Source organism: Diabrotica virgifera, chromosome 3, assembly GCF_917563875.1.
Source record: "Diabrotica virgifera virgifera chromosome 3, PGI_DIABVI_V3a".
Classification (NCBI taxonomy): domain Eukaryota; kingdom Metazoa; phylum Arthropoda; class Insecta; order Coleoptera; family Chrysomelidae; genus Diabrotica; species Diabrotica virgifera.
The window spans coordinates 63,243,961-63,264,898 of NC_065445.1; the positions used below are offsets into that span (position 1 = coordinate 63,243,961).

Consider the following 20,938-nt stretch of genomic DNA (forward strand, 5'->3'; position numbering starts at 1 on the left):
CAAATTACTTTTTAAACATCGTACTAAATTCTGTTTTATTAAAAAAAAATGTTATTCAAATGATACGACGTCTAAAAAATTGTAATTTTTTAAAACGTAGTTCTACAGAATTACTATCGCTTTAAAGTGGATAATACTCATGTGTAAAGGGTTATATTACAATTTAAGCTTCAGAAGTAATCTTTAAAATGCACTAAATTATTCAACTTTGAAAATTAAAGAAACAATTTCTTTTTGAGAAAATTAAGAAAAAAAAATGTAACGCGAAATCCGTAAAATATCAATTAAGGGCATAGGCGCAAAATTTCGGCTCCAATGCTCAAATCCTGAGAAAACTAATAAATATTTTTGAAAAATGTAAACGCAGAATGAAATATTACATTATTACCGAGGGCCGAAAGTCTCTTAGAATAAACAGAAAGTTTCGTTTGAATGGGATATTTGAAATTAAAAATCACACTATTTTTTCTCCTTTTTTTTCACCCCTGTAACTTATTAAAATAAACATTATAGAAGTTTTCAGGGACTTCGGCCCTCGGTAATAACGTAATGCATTTATAAAGCATTGGAGCCGAAATTTTGCGCCTACCCCGTTAAAAGAATGTTTACACAAAGTCATATTTTTTCTGTACAACTTACTTACATTACTTACATGTAATAACAAAGTTGAAATATAATACATACATTTAAAAAATTTTGAGTTCGTATACAGTATGTCTGCATAACTTTTTCATGATCAAGTTTACGTAAAAAAGTTATCTTCATAAAAAGTTCTGCCTGGCCTTAAACCTAAGATGCAACTATCAAATATAAAATTTTATCACTTTTATACGAAGTAAAATATGAAATTCGCTCAAGAGTAAAGTACCTTTATAGTTCAGCTTAACGAATATTAAAGAAATAGAATAATGTTAATAATAATTATTTTTAGACGTTTACCGTTGATGTTCCAAGGCCGTTTCAATTGCCCAGTATACCCGAAAATGTAAGTATGTATACAAATTATGTTTTGCTAAACTATAAAAATCTTTAGTGCATTTTGTAAATGTATTTTTAAGTAGTAATCTATTTAATTAATTGTATACGTAATTATTGTAAACTTTTTGCTCACTTATCAGAGTAAATAGAATAATCCAGTAATCGTCGTTAGCGTTCGGAGTAGCAATTATAAAAAAATAATGTTGCCGTCTAGATAATACAGGATGGTTTCATAAGGTTGACAGATTTTTGAAGTTATACTTCTTTAGGCGCGTTGGGAGTAAATTTATATGTGCGCGAATTCATCAAAAGTCTTTGTCCTGGGCGCAGCTCAAACGTTATACGTCCTTTGACTGGGTAATTACAATGACCTGTCAACAATTGTTCAATATGTCGGTTATTTTATTAATACGTCAATGGTTATGGGTAAACAAAAAATATTGTGTGTAGTCGGTTCGCTAAACTCTGACACAACTGGCTAGTGATTTTAGTAAGTAATTTTGCCAATTTGGTAAAATTGGCAAAAAATTAATTACTAAATAGTTAATAATTACCAAATAGTTAACAAAAAATTGCCAATTTTGGCAAAATTGGCCAAAAACAAAAAAATTGCCGACTAAAATCACTAACCGCGACACATATATAAGGGCACAAAATAAAATGGAATTTGGCGAAGAAGGTACAACTTTGAACTATACGAAATATACCAGGATCCAGATATCATAACATTCATTAAAATAGGACGGCTGCGTTGGATGGGACATGTAGAAAGAATGGAAGAAGGCGAAATACCAAACAAAATATTCAAACAGATGCCAGTAGGAAAAAGAACAAGAGGAAGACCGAAGCTGAGATATTTAGAACAAATAGAAAATGATATAAAAACCTTAAAAATAAAAAACTGGAGAAAAAAAGCACGAAACAGATCAGAGTGGAGAAGAATCCTGGAACAGGCCAAGACCCAGAAAGGGCTGTCGAGCCAATGATGATGATGATGATGAAAATCACTAACCAGCTGTGTCTGAGTTTAGCGAATATTAGTTTTTATTGTTGTGAGGACACAGACAAAAGCAAGTTTATAATAATTATTGTAGTGACTTTTTAAATAGTTTTTAAAAGCAACAGGTACGTAATTGTAAATGTTTCAGTATTGTAATAAAAAATTACATAGGTACTTACCTATTTGGAAAATGGTAGATAATGCTTTGATTTACATAATTTGATTACCAACAAAATGTCTACCAATCTTCATCTAATATATTGTTTTCTTACTCTATGTTTTGTTGTATTTTAATATTTTAATTCTACAAAAATCAAACTAATTTGATTAAATTCAGAACTGTCAAACAGTAATACGTTCAGTTGGCCTATCTTCCCACATGACGGATATGTGTAAATGGGTAAATGAGTAGAGGCTTCGATTACAAATCTAGGTATCCTGATATGCGCGGGTTCTATCCCCAATGCAAGTTTTTATTTTTTTATTTTTTTATACATTTTATGATTTAAGTATATTTGTTATATACTTTTTTTTTTCAAAAAATGCGTATTTAGTTAAAATTTTTGCCAACAATTATTGTTCAGAAATCATTTCTTTGTGGCATTTTTCAATGTGTTTGTGTGTGTTTTATTCTTTTATTTTTTAATTTTTGGTATTGTTTTAATAAAATTTTTTAGAAAGTAGTAAGTATTAAAATTAGTTTAATATTTAAATAAAATATAAATAACCTGTTTAAAGTACCTACATATTATTTCAATTTCGTTGAAGTCTCATAATACACTCACCGGCACAAAAAACCGCCATCCCAAAAAATGGGTCATTTTTAATGTCTTGTATTTCCTAAACCTGATGTCCGATTTAAGTAATTCTTTTAATATGTTATAGCCTTATTCTTTAACAATATCGCTGTAATAATATTGTTGCTAGACAGGTACATTGTCATTGTTTACAGGGTGTACGAACTGTGTTTTTTTCTCAAACTTTGGAACACCCTGTGGAATGCTCTAGCTTTTATAAAATACTGAAATTAAAACCCAACTATAGCTTCAGGTTTTCTTAACATTCTGTTTTTTGATTCATTCGCTTATGTGGGATAATAAAAAAGTTAGGCACTTTAACAACTACCCCTGTTTTACGTCAATATAGGGTGTTTTTAAATAAGTACGGCAAACTTTAAGGGGTAATTCTGTATGATAAAATAATGACAGTTTGCTTTATAAACGTATGCCCGCAAATGCTTTGTTTCCGAGATAGGGGGTGTTGAAATTGTTCTTACAAACTGACGATTTATTTATTGCTCTAAAACGGTTTGTGATATGCAAATGAAATTTGGTAGATTTTAAGAGGTAGTTATTGCGCATTTTTTGGCATACATTTAAGAATTTTATATTCACCATTGACGTGCATACGGGATATATCTAAAATGTTTATACCCGTATGCACGCCAAAGGTGAATATAAAATTCTTAATTGTATGCCAAAAAAATGCGCAATAACTACCTCTTAAAATCTACCAAATTTCATTTGCAGATCACAAACCATTTTAGAGCAATAAATAAATCGTCAGTTTGTAAGAACAACTTCAACACTCCCTATCTCGGAAACGAAGCATTTACGGGCATACGTTTATAAAGCAAACTGTCATTATTTTATCGTGCAGAATTACCCCTTAAAGTTTGCCGTACTTATTTAAAAACACCCTGTATTGACGAAAAACAGGGGTAACTTTTTTATTATCCAACATAAGTGAATGAAACAAAAAACATAATGTTAAGAAAACCTGAGACTATAGTTGGGTTTTAATTTCAGTATTTTATAAAAGCTAGAACATTCCACAGGGTGTTCCAAAGTTTGAGAAAAAACACAGTTTGATTCGTACACCCTGTATACAATGACAATGTATCTGTCTAGCAACAATATTATTACAGCGATATTGTTAAAGAATAAGGCTATAACATATTAAAAGAATTACTTAAATCGGACATCAGGTTTAGGAAATACAAGACATTAAAAATGACCCATTTTTGGGGGTGGCGGTTTTTTGTGCCGGTGAGTGTAGAAGTATAACTTCTTACGTGCGCACAAAGTACACACACACATTTTTTTTAAAGAGATACCTACTGTTTTTTAATAAATAAAAAATTAAAAACTAAAAAATTTATTTCTAATTAAAATGTTTTTAACAATTTCATTATCGTGTATTTCCACCACAGACATCGATGCAAGCCTGGATTCGAGCTCTAATACTGCTAACAAGTCAATCAATCATTTCATGTGGCAGATTCTCCTATTCTTCTTTACTGGCAATTTTAAGTTTATGGTGACATGTCTAGAGACATCGTGGACCACTCCAAACGGCGAATATCTTCTGTCTCAAGATAGTCATGAACCAATTGAGTCCTGTGAGCGGGCGAATCCATAAATATAAAATTTTCCCTCGCAGCTCCTCGCTATAATCTTACATAGAGAATTAACATATCGAAAAAAAAAACGGGAAAAATTGGGGAAAAACAGGTTTTTTCCGTTTTTTTCCAGACCATTGGAAAAAATGGGAAAATTTGGAAATATTTTTTAATTGAGACTTAAGTGTACTTATACTAAGAAACTTTCATTGTAAGTGTCAAAACCGAAACTTCAAAGGTAGAAAGCACATTATTTAACCAAATTGCTTAGTGGTATATTTTTATCTGAGTCTGAGTCTGAATCTTCAGACCAAGCATCTGATTCAGACTCGATCTCCTCTTCACCATCCTGAACAGATAACATGATTTTTGTCAGTCTCTTTTAAAAGTGGATCTGGGCTAGTATCGTAAATAAATATCTGTTTTTCGTTTATAACCAAATTTAAATGAATAGCAACAACTTATAAATTTTATCCTGTGATAACATATTTTTTTTGCTTGTATATATGAGGCCGTGTAAAGACCAGTGTCTTTCTGAGGAGGTGGAAGATGGAGGTCCATTTAAAATTCGGAAGGCAATTGGCATAAGTGGCTGCGATGTACATAAACCTTGCTACCATAGAACGGGATTAGTACTACATATTTGCACTATCCCATAAAGAATTTCGACTAAAAAATCCAGTTTTTATTCTGAATTGGGCTAGATTTGCCACCACCTTCCCTACATCTAGGTTTAGGCCCAGTCTTTTCACCTCCGAATAAATAGTTATCGGGAAGTTTATCCGGCAGAGTACATGTAAATCTGTCAAATAAACTTCCCGATAACTAGTTATTCGGAGGTGAAAAGACCGGGCCTTAGTGAACAAGCCATTTCAGAAATGGCTTCCATTAGTTGGTCTTCATTCAATTATTCTTCTTTAAAGCGAGCATCAAGAGGCTGCAAAGTGAATCAGCTTAGAACAAAATTCGTAGCGTTTTTCAACACACATATTTTAGCAAGCTTTCGATAAGAGAACTAGTCTGGTTAACTTGTTGGGGAATATTTTTTAATATTGTGTCTTTTATATACCTACTTAAAGACAAAAGGCACTTCTGATAATGTAGATCTATCGAATTCTGCTAAATTTATCGATTTTGATACAGGATGCAGAATTTGTTTAGTATATTGTAACAAATGTCAATTTTTCCGAATTTTTCCATTTTTTCCTGTTTTTTTTTTTTTCGAAAAAAAACAGGTTTTTTTCCTGCACCCAATTTTTCCGGAAATTTTAAATCTCCAATCTTACATGAGGTTGTGTAAAATCCGTGTGATGTACCTTTGTCCTGTTAGAGTCCCGTCACCACCAATCACGATTTCCATTCGTCCATCTGCCATAACACCTGCCCAAAACATAACTCTGTCACCAGCGCAACGAAGTATAGGACGGGCATGTGCTAGTTGAGCAGCTTTTGTTGACTGTCTATTTAAACAGATTACTATTTATAGTATTAGATCAAATAGATCACTATTTAAACAGATTCTGGTCACGTCTGAAAAAAGCACAAAATTCCAAAATTGTTGAGTGTTCAAGTATGTGTTCTTGAGTCCACTGGAGGCGGTGCAAAACGTGTCTAGGTTGTAACTGAGTAACTCTTATTGGTCAACGACTCCTCAAACCGGACTTTAAAGTTCTTCTTCGTATTGTAGCCAACGATGGTCTGACTACCAGAGCAAGCTCTATTCTGTATCAATTTTTTGTCCAGAAATCTATTCCATATCCGTGAACATCACTCTTTTCGCCACGAACCGCTATAAATGGCCTTCATGAACTAAAGCGATAATTCTTGCAGGGTCCAACTCACAAGTTATATTACGATTCATTATAAATCACTTTTTCACAAATTTTCCTAGAATAAATTTTTCAAATGTTGACACCTTGGCAAAACCAGATTAATTGAATGGGTATTTAATTAATATAAAAAAAACAAAAAAAGTGTATTTGATATGAAAATGAGGTGATGCATATGTTTTGAAACCATGTATATAATATATTATGTCATCGCAGTAGAATCTTACAATCTACATTTGGTGTTAGACAAAATCTATTTGTGATTTAGAGTTAAAGTAGAATCCTGCAAAGTAACATACCACCTCTATCACTATTTAGTGCATATTTTTTAGTCGTATGCTCCTAGTAGTCCCTTGCTGTCCTAGTAATTATTTACCAAATGAATGTAAATCTATATACTTGCCCACATACTAATTTCAGAGATCATTTGCAATTCGCAACGCTCTCTGTTTCATTAACTAATCACACTTCCTGTTTAATTAACATCGAATTGAACATCATAAGAAATTGTAACACAGCGGAAGCTAACAGGCGCTGTTGGCTGTCTTAAAAATTAAAGTACGTTGATGCTGTTTAATCAAATGCGTTAACGCGATCGCCGACATTATCAGATTTTTTACGTCTACAGAAAATATGTAGCTAGTAGTAACGATTTATGTAGAATGTAAAATGTGGCAGGTTTTGTCTGAAATGCCCCAAATCATTTGATACTGCTAATTAAAAATCAATTCAATAACAATTACCAGAGTTAGAGTAAATGCAAAACTAACCGAACGTTTCAGGGTCACTGAGGGCGTGAGGCAAGGAAGTATATTAAGTCCAATTATATTCAACATATTTGGTGAATGGATAATACAAATGAGGAGAATGGACAGTACGAAATAACTACTGAGGACTGGAACGGTGGCGTCACTATCGGCGGGAAGATTTACTACTTTAGATATGCAGATGATACAACCATCCTTGCTCGTACCGAGGTTGAACTGATTCACTTACTACAATGGATGGAAAAAGTACACTTAACGATGGGTCCTAAAGTAAACAGAGACAAAATGAGAATTATGATAATTTACAGAGCTAACAGCAATCGAAATCATCTAACGATGATAAAGGTTATCGCTGTTGTGAACAAAGTTGTGTATCTGAGTTCTTTAATAACTAACAAGGGAGGGTTTACCTAAGTTCCTCATCCAGGGGAAGCTATGGCGCTCCATTGTCAGAATGTGCTAGACTAAGAAGAAAATTGTAAAAAAAAGTTTTCTGTGGTCAAAATTCAGAAGTCTAATTTCAATTGTATATTACGAGGTTTAAAAACTTTCATCTTATAGCTTGGTTCGAGAAAAGTACCCGCTATACACTGAACGCACACTGAAGTGAGCTCGAAATAAGTTTTTTTTTCTCGTGGCATTGATCCTTCCAAGCAAATGACAGTGTTGTTTTGTGTAGTATGCACCTCTGTAACAAGAACCAATATGTTTCCTGCAGTCGACTTTTTGGACTTACAGTAAAACCTCGATTATCCGTCAGGGCACCGGACCAACGGTATGACGGATAATCGAAAAGACGGTTAACAGAACATTAAAAAAAATTAAAAATCCATAGTACAACTACTCTCAAATTTCATTTGTATGTTTTGTTTGACAATATAAGAGGGATTTGTGTTCGTACAATCGAATCAATTTAAAATATTCTGAAATCTTTGTTTTTCTGTTGCTTCACATTTTGCGACGGTGAATTTTTTAATCGGCATAAGATCATGCAATCTACTTTATTGGCTTCTTCTTGTTGAGAATACCACTCGATAAATGATTGCATGTGCGATGCAGCTTCTCTAGATTATTTACGCAAATCTTTGTCAGTTACAATAGGTTCATCAACATATCTACAGTCAAATCCCAAGTCTGTGTCAGCTTCTGAATCTGTTTGGTCCGACTTTGTTGCCATTTCAACGATTTTTTATCTGTCAGCAATGGATAGCCGTTTGTGTCCTCATCACAAATCAAATTAACTTATTTTTTATTTTTTTACATTAAAATTTTTGCTTATGTAGTCAATACAACGTCTGTATGTACCCTGACGGTTAACAGAGGTGACGGTTAATGGAGAGACGGATAATCGAGGTTCCACTGTAATTAGTTATTAACAAATTGAGGTCAAATAAGCCAATTTTCGATGTTTTAGTCTATCGGCAAAAAGTGAAGCAATTGAAAAAAATGTGAGAGTAAGAAACTCAAAAGTCATATAAAAACCTTAAATTTTTCAAACTTTTTTAAAAATGAACTTAAAACGTTCATATTCCATGGAATGTTGGGTATTATGGTATATGGTGCTTTAAAAGTTATTTTATTTGTTTATCGCCAACCGTCACTAAAGTCATTCATTATTGTACTCATTTGCCGCCATTTTGCGGCAGTAAAGTAACACTTTATTGCACTGAAAGAAGAATTTTACTTTACCTGCCGCGATTAATCAAATTAACCGAGATTGAATGTAAGTGGTCGATGGCAGTAATCGAATGGCGAGTATTTGAGTGGACTTACAATTTATTTACTTTAATTATTAAAAATATTGTACGCAATTTGCGATATTATCAATTAAATTTATGTCAAAAAGTGAAATTCTGTAGTATTTTGTAATTATATTCATATAAAATAAATTAAAACTTTACCGATTTAGTAATTATTCAATATTGATAACTATCGATTAAAAATCGAAAGCGGTCATCTTGCAAGTTATCTGTCATCACTGCCATGAAATAATTATTATGACGTCTAAAATTTAAAAAGTTCTTAAATTGTAAATTGCAAGTAAGTGTTAAAACCATTGACATATTAAGCGTAGACTCGGTATACTCACCAAAAAAGCGTAACTCGGAAACAGCATGGAAACAATCGATCGGTGGTCTATCTATCTCTTTTAACCAAGCGATCACGCGCATTTGACTGACAAAGATGGCTATAGTGGCATATCCCTAGCCAAGTTTATCCTTTTACATGTCTCTGGTTAAAACCAATTACAAATTATGTTGGCAAATGTTATTTTATATCAATAAAACATATCTTAACCGATTGTCAAATATACCAGCAAACGAGAAGTAAACTCAACCTTCCCAGGGACATATATGAGCTTCTTAGAGACAATACAAATATTCAACAATATCATACAGTTTTTAACGGAAATAGGAATAAAAGACATTAAATTGTATCAAAAATTTTTCAGGTATACTTTTTGTTAGTACATATGTATTTACTTAATATTACAATCTCTTTTTATTTGTAATATGAATTTTCCATTGTCGTTTATAACCTTAGTGGTTCGGACGACATAAATTTAAAAAATATATGTTGGCGATAAAATTTTGTATGCACCACGTCAGTAAAGACTCCTTATAGAACTCGTCTGTTACTCGCCTCGCTCGCTACGCTCGCTCTTCTCGTAATATCAGACTCGTTCGATAAAGAGTCACTTTACTGACTTGGTACATAAATAACTATTATCCTAAACTAAATATTTTTGCAACAATTCAGAAAATAATAAAGGTACAGCAATTCTAAGGTTAAATTAGAAAAAGTGTTTGCAATACTTTTTGCTATTTGCTATTTTTAACTTTTTTTTATTTTGCAATCAATTCTTAATAACAAATTATCTGCCATTCATTCATAAAAATATATTTAGGTTTTTTTGTTTTAAATAACATAAAGAATCGATTACACTTAGTTTATATCAGAAATTTTTTATTGGGGGTTATTTGATTTCTTTATGCATCTTTTTGGGGCTGCGCAGCTCCTCTAATATGCAAACAATCAAAAAATCAAATGTATAAGATTTTATTTTAAATTTTGTGCTTTATTCCTACGCAAAAATGATATTTGAAAAAAATTATATTCTACAGAGAAACAGCTCTAATAGAACAATGTTGAAAGACATGATACATTTTTCACTAATTTAACCATTAAAAGATTATGCCGTAAAACTTTAGCTAGTATATATTTAATGTTAGCATCTTCTTAACTAAACTTAATGTTTAAAGACAGAATGAAGGAAATGCTACACAAAATTTACAACAAAAAAAAATACAAACAGTCGTTAATGAAGTAGCGTGCAGATTTAGTCAACAAGAATTCGAAAAATGTATACAGTTACTCCCAAATTGCCATTTGTAAACTTTCTGAAATAGAAGAGCTTGTACAATTAATGATAATTTATTCGAAAATTTGAACACAAGGTATGAGCCGTCTTCATCTGCGAAGTAACTAGAGAACAGCCATAACTATTTATAATTTAATCGAATTAAAGCGCGACAGAGATGAAAATCCTTTATCTTGTGTTTGAACAGAGTCGTGCATGTTGACTCTGAATTTTAACGAAGTCACTAACGCTCGAACAATTTGATTTCAAATCGTTTTTTATTTTCAGAGAAACCTTACAGAATATTTTAATGCAGTCGATACACATACAATGTCTGTTATCTTTGCATCGATGCTTTTTGAAAGAAGGATAATATTTACTTCGAAGAAACTGAAACGACTTAGCGCTTGTGTACAATCAGCCAACGATATTATATACCCCATGATATGGCAACATATATTTATACCGGTGTTGCCGATGGCGCTAATGGATTATCTATTGGCTCCCATGCCTTTTCTTATTGGAGTGCCTGAAGAAGTATTTAAGGTAAGTAAACTTGTGTTGACAGTCTCCAGAACCATATTTTATAATAATTATAGATTTAAATAATTATTATAGATTTTTTTACAGAAGTTCTTTATTTCATTTGATTACTTAATTTATGTTATCACTCCATTGTTACCACACACATCCTATTATTGAGTGGATTGGAGATTTGTCTCGTGCTACTTTCACTACCCATATGTGCCTCTTTTATTGATGTGTTTATTGCATTATGTTTAACTATCCGTTAATGATTTTCCAGTTTTCCTCAATTCTGTTGTCTCCTGTATTCGATGTATCGGATCTAATTTTTTGTTCACTCTCTCTCTCTCTCTCTCTCTCTCTCTCTCTTTCTCTCTCGCTCTCTCGCTCTCTCGCTCTCTCGCTCTCTCGCTCTCTCGCTCTCTCGCTCTCTCGCTCTCTCGCTCTCTCGCTCTCTCGCTCTCACGCTCTCACGATCTCTCGCTCTCTCGCTCGCTCTCTCTCTCTCTCTCTCTCTCTCTCTCTCTCTCTCTCTCTCTCTCTCTCTCTCTCTCTCTCTCTCTCTCTCTCTCTCTCTCTCTCTCTCTGTCTCTCTCTCTCTGTCTCTCTCTCTGTCTCTCTCTCTGTCTCTCTCTCTCTCTGTCTCTCTCTCTTATGGCGATGAAGCCTAAGTTGCTGCTGCTCTCTTCCAGTTATGGAGGATCCATATCTCTTTAGTATCAGCTATAACTTCATCTATCCACCTCTTTCTTGGTCGTCCTACTGACCGGCGTCCCACCATAGTTCCACTAACCGTTCTACTAGGTGTTCTGTTATTATCCATTCTTATAAGCTGATCTACTCAGCGCAATCTTTGTGTTTTTGCATAATTTTCCATAGAGTGTTCTTTGTAATACTATTCCCTGTGTTTTTTGAATCGCTTTTTTGTAAATCGTAAGATTGACAGAACTTTGTATGTATTTATTTCACCACATTGTATTGTCACAGGGCCGGCGTAGCTCAGCGGTAGGATGTCTGACTCGCATGCTGGTAGGCCGGGGTCCGAGACCCAGCGCCGGCGAGAACATCTAGATATTTTTAAAGCCTGAATAAAAATGAGTACCTTGGGTAAAACCAGGGGTAATAATAGGCGGTTGAGCGTAGCACTGGCCCTGTTACCTTCTTTGTATACCGTAGACCCTAGATATAGCAGACTACCCTGCTGCACTCCCAAAGCCGCGTCAGCGGTATAAAACGGGAGACTATTATTATATTATTGTATTGCCACAACATTCTCTTGCTGCTTTTTTGCCTTGTTCTCCCACATGCTTCTTAATATTGACACAGCCCGAGAGTTCAATGCCTGAGTATGAAGACGTCAGTTCTGTTCCTATTAGAGAATCATCCTCTACAAACATTTTTCCCTAATCTTCTAACGGATCTCCTTTTTTCTTTAACAGTAGGCCCACATTTACGAAGGATTTTTATGGTACTTTCTAACACAGACACAAGAACTGCCTTACGTACAATCTAAGCGTCACTACAAAAGCCATAATTTCTAAAATGCTGGCTGTTATTCGTCGAAAAATGTTTAAAAGCATGAGGAAAGAAAAAAAGTTGTAAGGGCAATAAAAGAAAGAAAACTACAATATACCGGAAATATAATGCATAGAAAGATGCGACGTTGATGCTCAAAACGGGACTACAACAATGACTTCGAAAGTTAGAGTGTGCATGATAATTATCTACCTCCTTAACCGAGATAACATTTAAAGAAGAAGAAAGATTGATGATAAACATGTAATGGTAAACAAACAAAGACAATATGAAATATACACTCGATAAGAAGATCAAAGAACAAGTCACAACGCAGAGAATAGAAGAATTGGGAGATATGGGACACTATGTTCCATAGTGAACGTGAATGACTTATTCACCAAATGACGACAAAGTCGAAATGAGGTCTTGGCCTTCTCTATTCACGCGCCGCTCATGTCCAATGCTCATGTTTTGATGTCCATCAAAACTTACTTAACCGCTGCTATTTGACTCTCCCATGATTTCCATGGTCTCTCTTTTGGTGTTCTGCACTGCATTTTTAAGGGGTCTTCTAGGCAGTATGTGGTTATTTAGGTGTTCCTTTGAACAGTTCGTAAAGTTCATGATTGTGCCTGGATCTCTGTATCCTATTTTCATACTTCGGTACAACATATTCCTAATTTTCCATTCAAAAACTTTTTTGTACTCTCTGTTATTTTCCATGTCTCACATTCATAACATGCTTTTGGTCTAATGATCGTATAATATCTTAATCTTTGATTTTCGGTCTATGTGAGTCACTAAGTTCATATTTTTGAAATTTCTTCTTGTTCCTCTGCATTTGGATTCTGTTTTGCTTCAAGTTATATTTAGCAGTATTTACGTTGTTTTTATTTAAATCTACTGTTTAAACTTGTCACGAACCGATGTTGGTTAAGGATTTATTTTTTCAAGCAATTAAAATGATTTTTTTTTCATTTTTTAGCAAGTTAGAAGAAGTGAGATAGGTGATGTTGTAATTCTAGATACTGATGCAAATACAATAGAAACGCCGTTTGATGATCTAAACAGTCTCCCAACAGAAGTAGTGAGTTAGCTATATAGTTTTAATAGTTTTTCAGTGTAATATTAGTTCACCACTAAACAAAAGCACTAACGTAACGTTACAACAGAGTAGAAGATAAAAATTATACAATTTACTATTTTTATTGGAAATAAGCCACAATTTTACTTAACCCGGCACCTTCCACGTGGCTTTGCAAGGCGCCAACTGCCACGTGGGGTGCTCACAGCACCCCTTAAAAATTTTCTGTGATCTACTTGTTTAAAAAAACAAAATAATGTGTTGAGTAACACAAGAACATAAATAAACATGTTTTAATAACTTATTAGCCACTAATATGTTATAAAAGTTAAAAAATAAAATGAAAAAGGTGTTATAAGCAAATTAGCAAGTACCAAGCCATAATAAATGAAGTCAAGTAAAATATCTAAAAAAATTAAAATTTAGTGAGTATAGAGTCTGTATTAATAATTTAAATCAGTTATTTCCATAAAAAAATGTAAATTTGACCTGTTTATCACAAATACAAAAAAAAAATTAAAACTTAAAGTGCCAGATGATGACACCCCAATTCGACTTTAGAGCTATAAGTTCAGAATGACACTAATAACCACTTCAAACACTAACACATATATGCTATATAATATTATAGAAAGCTACTATGACGCACAGCTCGGTTACCAAACTTGAAACACCAAATATTTGATAAAAATGTGTTATGGGGTGCTGGTAGCACCTCACGTGGCAGGTGCCGGGTTAATTAGTTATGCCTATGTTATTTTGTTTCACGTTATACTTGACGCAGAGTATAAATTGATAGCCATTTAGTTAGATGATTAAACTGTCGATGCATTAGTGGAATATATTCCTAGCATCGCCCGATGGCATGATGAAGCCTTGAGTTTACAGTTTACTTTAATCGTTATCGACACTCACTTTATATTTCCTCGTTAGGGGTCGCTAAAGGCATGCACCAGTCAGTGCGTTTTGATTCAGATCAGTCTTCTTACAAACCTCTTTAATAACGGGTAGACCTAGAAACACGTTTCAGAGCATTCGTTTTATTTTGTATTGCTACAAGCAACTTGAGTACTTGCTTGTGAGTACTTGCTCTAATAACCGCAGAACCAACACTAGTTAGATTAAATTGTTGTTTACATTTTAAAATTTAAAAAATTAGCCAACTATAAGTTGATGAAAGTAGATAGCTGTTCGGGATAGTAAGGTCCCTACTAGAAATAGCAGATTACATGTATGTTAGACTGCAGGGGTCCTATTTTCGAATTCATTCGAGCATATTTCGCATACGAAATTAGAAGAATTTCGCTTGAAATCCGGTGTCTTGTATTTTCGAATACTTCGTGTACGAATTTTTTCGTATACGACGACTCGAATGGGTATCAACCATTCGAATCGTGATGCTCGTATACGAATTATTGTTGTCATTTCAACGTCATCTCAGCTTTCATGATAGTTTGAGCTGATAGTGTTAATTGTGTTGTTGTCTACAATATTTTTACATTGAAATTTATTTTCAATGGCTGGTTTAAATAATTCTTTAATAGAAAGAAAGGACATGTTGTACGATTATGCCTTGAAAATATAACCTAACCTAACTTTATGTACGCATTTTAGCATTGGATCTAAGCTCCAAACTTGACATATGACACCGTTGCCATATCCTCAATTTTTTCATACTATCACATTACATAAAGGTGCATTTAAAAAGTCGCTTTGAAGTAAAGTTTTGAAAAGTAAATAGTAAAATATCAGAGTAAATACTGGATACAAAAATAATATTAAACAAAATAGCACACTTTCTGCTGACTTTGCAAATCGATATTACTAATATACCTATGCAATCTTAAGATTCGATTACACTTAAAATAACTGCTAAACAACTTTTCCCAAAAATTGCCTTTTTTATAATTTGTTCAGACTATAAGTCGTTATCTTTATACATTAGACGTTCTTATACAATCTTATTCTTGTACATTATACCGCAGTATATATAACAAGTATAACATTTTGTTTTTGATACTGCGATTATACCATTGATTGAAATTATACAAGAAATAGACAAAAAAAGTATGGCAACATTGTGACTCCTCAGATGACAAATAAGTTCAATGTTATTCGAATTTGCAGTGTTGCCGGTGCAAATTCTGCTCGTATACGTATAACATTTCGAAGGACGTTCAAAAATACACATTCACGTTCGTATACGAAATTTTTCATTAGAGTTAACTCGTATGCGAAAATATTCGATTGAATTCGAAAATACGACCCCTGAAGCCAGCCAACTGATCTGTTTAATTCGTCTGAAAAATACGTTTTCTCTAAGTCTGCAAAGTACACCTCCATGGCGGCGATGACTTCCACACTCGACTCAAATTTCTGCCCGACTAGTTTGTTTTCAAGTTTGGAAAATAAGTCGCACGGGACCAAACCTAGAAAACACAGTGGATGGGGCAACAGTTTGTAGTCCAATTCGACCAATTTGGCGGTGGCGGAGTTGTGAACTGGTGCGTTGTCATGATGTAGGAACACTTTTTTCTTCGTCAAATAGAGCCATTTTTTATGCAATTCGCTGTCGAATCATTCGTTCATTAACTGGCATATTTGCGAAATGTTCGTGCTTATTAGGATGTTATATTAGTGAACGTCCAATAAGACGGGTGCACACATGCCTGTAAATTAGGAAAGTTGCTGGCATAAGTAACTGGCATGCACAAGACACATTTGCGAGTAATTGGCATGCCAGCAGCTTGCATGTATGTACTGACAAGGCAAAAACAGCAGAGGTAGATATTATACATACCAGTAATCAGACTGATTTCCACGTGAAAAGTACTAAAAAGTCATTTTTTTTTAATTTCTAAATTTCTTAAAACAAAAATGGAAAGTATTAGGAGTGAATTAAACAAAAACTTGAAAAATTTTTTTAAAACTTCAATAACTCCTGGTATACCAGTACCTGTCACGTGCGTTCACACATGCCTGTACACTCTTCACGCATGCGCATTGCATCAAACAGCACACTACTGGCACGAAAAATCAAATTGCTTGCGATTAGCTAGCATGCCAGAAACTGGCGTGGTAGTAAACTTTCACACTTGCCAGTTTGGGTACAGTAGCTGGCGCTTGCTAGTTACTGGTATGCCATTGTGCTAGTAACAGGCATGTGTATCTCCAGCTATAGCGTCCGGCACTATTAGTCCATATGGTGAGACCGCTCCCGTATGAAAAAATTTCTGATTCGGTTTCTTTGTGGATTCCTATTATTAAAAAACTGTCCCCTTTAAACAAATCTGAAGGGTGTCGGGCGGAATTTTTGGGCAGACATTGTTTAAACAATTTTTTTAAACAAATACAAAAGATACCCGTATTTGACCCGAAAAATATTTTTTTGGATCATTCTAAACAAGAAAGGTATCTTGTGATTTTTCTCAAAAATTGATAGTTTTTGAGTTATAGGCGATTTAAAATGTAAAAAATGCGAAAATACGCATTTTCAAGGCTTACAAACTCATATTTAAATTACCATTTTTAAGGTTGCCATGTACTTAAATTTTAGTTTAAACATTCATTTTCAAGATTCTGCAGACTGATCGGGTCTAACTTCAATTTACACCGTTGTTATTTAATTGTTAATTATGCGTGTCCATCCGATTTTTTCGCCGGTGCGGCGCGCTCTATTTGAAAAATCTGCTTTTTTCCTCCGAGAAATATATTTTTTAGATTCTTTGGGATATTCTAAAAAAAATAGGTGTTTTGTTATTTTTCGAAAAAGTTAATAGTTTTAAAGTTATAAGCGATTTAAAATCCGTAAAATATGGAAATACGCATTTTCGGATTTTAAATCGCTTATAACCTTAAAACTATTAACTTTTGAGAAAAATAACAAGAAACCTATTTTATGTAGTATGTCTCAAAGAATCTAAAAAATATATTTTTCGGAGGAAAATAGAAGATTTTTGAAATAAAGCGCGCCGCACCGGCAAAAAAATCGGATGGACACGCATAATTAACAATTAAATAACAACGGTGTAAATTGAAGTTAGACCCGATCAGTCTGCAGAATCTTGAAAATGAATGTTTAAACTACAGTTCAAGTACTTGGGAACCTCAAAAATACTAATTTAAATATGAGTTTTTAAGTATCGGAAATGCGTATTTTCGCATTTTTCAGATTTTAAATCGCCTATAACTCGAAAACTATCAATTTTTGAGAAAAATCACAAGATACCTTTCTTATTTACAATAACCTAAGAAACCTAAAAAATTATTCTTCGGGTCAAAAAAAGGTGATCTTTTGTATTTGTTTAAAAAATTCTGCCCAAAAATTTCGGCCGGCACCCTTCATATTTGTTTAACGGGAACATTTTTGAATAGGAATCCACAATGAAACCGAATCAGAAATTTTTTCAGACGGGAGTGGTCTCACCACATGGACTATGTTACTTTACCACGATTTTATTAAGCAATGGCAGAACGGCGGGTTGTTTAAAATCTGTACGGCGAAACCTCGCCATAACTGAATTTTTGTGAACTAGACAAGACTTTTAATTAACAAGTTTAATATTTTTACTTCTTGATTTCAGGTATATTCTTTACGAAAGCAGCTAAAAAACAAACAGTTAGGTGACGGTGTGTCTAGAGCATTTTTAAGAGCATTGGTACAGTTAATCGGTGGATATAGGGATGCTCTCAAATTTCAACCAGGCCAGAAAGTTACATTTGATGAAGAACGATTTATCGAGACGAGGCCACCATCGTTGCAGCCTTTTTTAAGAGAGATGCTGCACTTACAAATTTTCCAGCAGGTGAGATTACATATAAATACACAAAATATTTTCTGTTTTAGGAGTTAATAGAAGACTTAATTACACAAAAGTGCCATAATGTCGCATTTAAAAATATACTTTTTGTTCTTTTTGAACAGTTCTGATGTTGTTGCATTTTCTTATTTAGAAATTTTATTCTAATTTGGTCTTGGTTAATTTGTTTCCCCATTTCTACTAACCTTATTGTCAGCATAATTAAGTCTGCTGGTGTTGCTTGTAGAGTGCTTACTTGCCTTCCCATATTATTCCACAAATGCTCGATGGGTTTTAAGTCTGATTTTCTTGATGACCAATTAATGGTGGTAATTTATACATTGCCAAGATAATTTTGCAATACTCATGGGATGTGTGGACGAGCATTGTCATACATACTTAAAAATCGTCCCTATATTTATCCTCTTATCGTTCCCCTTCAAATGCATATACTTTGTCTTCTTCGGTTTTTATTACAAGTTTTCTGTTTGTGTCGTATTTTCTATTTCAAATTATATATTTTATTTTAATTTTTGTGTTTACTTCTAGCTCATATTTTTGTGCCGTGTTTTTGAAGTTATACTTCTTTAGGCATTACGTGCGTATAAAGTACATACACACATCCTTTTTTTAATCTTCTGTCCTTTTCTACCAGTTTCTTTTTAATTCTAGATAGAATAACAAATGTCTGATGTTTGTTAACATTCTATTCCCTCGATATTTTTCCTCAACAAGCTTAAATAATACAGTTGATAACGTCTACCGTTGTCTAAAACGATCCTTAACTAAAAATCTATTTGATAGTTTTAATCTTATCTTCACTCTATTCTGAAGCTATTTTCTTGTGGCATTTTTGCAATTAACTAGTTTTGATGGGAAATAAGCCACAATTTTACTAAAAAAAATGATTTTATTAACGTTTCGATGCCCAAATCGGGTGTCGTTGTCAAAATACAAAAAATATTAATGAATTAAACAAAAAGGTTGTTGCTTAGTAAAAAAATTCTTCTAATAATTTATTTAATCTGACTCATTTATATCGGCAATTCAAACATATTAAAGTAGAAGACTTTAAAATGATATTGCCAATATTTATGAGTTGTGTTCCTGAGACGACTTTATTGAAAGATAGTTCATTCGATTACATAAAATCAACCCCAACTCAAGAATATCCGTTACAAAAAAATCATAACATGTGATCTGTCTTTAAAAAGACAACCACATGCAATGGTGACAGTAAAATTCTCGCGCTAGTACTATGGAATTCGAAGGATAGCTGGCCCACTAAACTTAGGTAATAATGAATTTAGAAAACTCATGAACCACGAAGTAAGAAGACTTCTGAAAGGAGAAGACATCGTCAGGTTTATCAAGGCACAGAGACTCAGATGAACCGTCATCAAAAAAATTTCCAAATGGAGACCTGCATCAGGCAGACCACGAGGAAGACCCAAAACTAGATGGGAGAACCAGATAGTCGAGGACCTCAAGAAGATGGGAGTCAGAATGGGTAACCAGAAGCAAAAACAGGAACGAATGGAGGAAAATTGTAGAAGATGCCAAGTCACACAACCAATTGTAAAACCAAAATGTTAATGCGGAGTGATTCACCGCGACAAACGAATCGGAAGAGAAAGAGGGCGGCAATCACTTCGCTAGGAGTGTGGATGCCATGATGATCTTGAAAAAGGTAAAACTATCAATAGCCAACATTATTGTGCATTATTGGACTAACTGAAAAAGCAACTCAGTGAGAAACGGCCCCATATGCAGAAGAAAAAACTATTGTTTCTCCAAGACAATGTCCCGACTCACATGAGCGTTATGACAATATCGAAAATTCATGAGTTGGGAATAAAATATACTGAGCTAAAAGGAGACTATATCGAATAAAATAAAATAACTTTCAGGAAAAACATGTTTTTTTATTTCAAAGGAGGTTACTTATTAGACCATCTAATATTGGAATTGAGTATAAATATCAAATCTCTTCTTTACTAATAGCGTAGCCACGAGATGAATTGGCGACAATAAATGCCATTAATTGAATAATGAAAGAACATCTCTAAATTGGTTTATTAATGTACAAAGACTCGAACGATGCGACTACTTTGAAGCTATTAATAACGGTGTTCTGTTCGGAGATTGTTTTTACGTGTTTGTGTGTACGTCGTGTTTCAATTGCAGTAATGACTTTTCGTGGGTTGTAATAGTTTTGTGTCGCCCATTAATTGAAATTAGTTGAAAGGCAATAGCAATCTATATTAGGTACTGTTTTGTTAATTTTTTTCCCTTTGTTTAATTGTTTACCTGACTATTGTGCTTGTTTTAAGAGTTTGAAAAATAATTACGTGCGAGCAATATTGTCGACCGTTTTTCCCCAAATTTTAGTATGTTGTTCTATAAAAAAATGACTCTGAATTTTTTCAGATTTTTTGAGACCAGGTATTTTTTCTGCTTCCATAATTCATGATGTATTTATAAGGATAGAATATCGCCTGGATTGGCGTTTTTGCCCAAACGGCGCCCTGATATTTGACAAGTTGAAAAATTCACATAAAAAGTATTCATCAGGAGCTAAAACGTGACCTTTTCTAAATTATTTATGGTGAAAAGGGAACGGAGAAAAAAATTCTTCAAAAGCTGTTAAAAGGGTCTATTTTTTGGGCCTTTTAA

General features: G+C 33.5%; 1 protein-coding gene across 4 annotated transcripts in view; it reads left to right on the forward strand.

Moving 5' to 3' along the window:
- The window catches only part of LOC114336229 (DENN domain-containing protein 1A), a 150,899-nt gene that overhangs the window by 74,130 nt on the left and 55,831 nt on the right, over positions 1-20,938 (forward strand). For all 4 annotated transcript variants that reach the window (XM_050645117.1, XM_050645118.1, XM_050645120.1 and 1 more), the window contains exons 5-8: positions 932-985; positions 10,625-10,882; positions 13,365-13,466; positions 18,047-18,268. In XM_050645117.1, the coding sequence (XP_050501074.1) occupies positions 932-985; positions 10,625-10,882; positions 13,365-13,466; positions 18,047-18,268 (636 nt within the window). The remainder of the gene's footprint in view (positions 1-931; positions 986-10,624; positions 10,883-13,364; positions 13,467-18,046; positions 18,269-20,938) is intronic.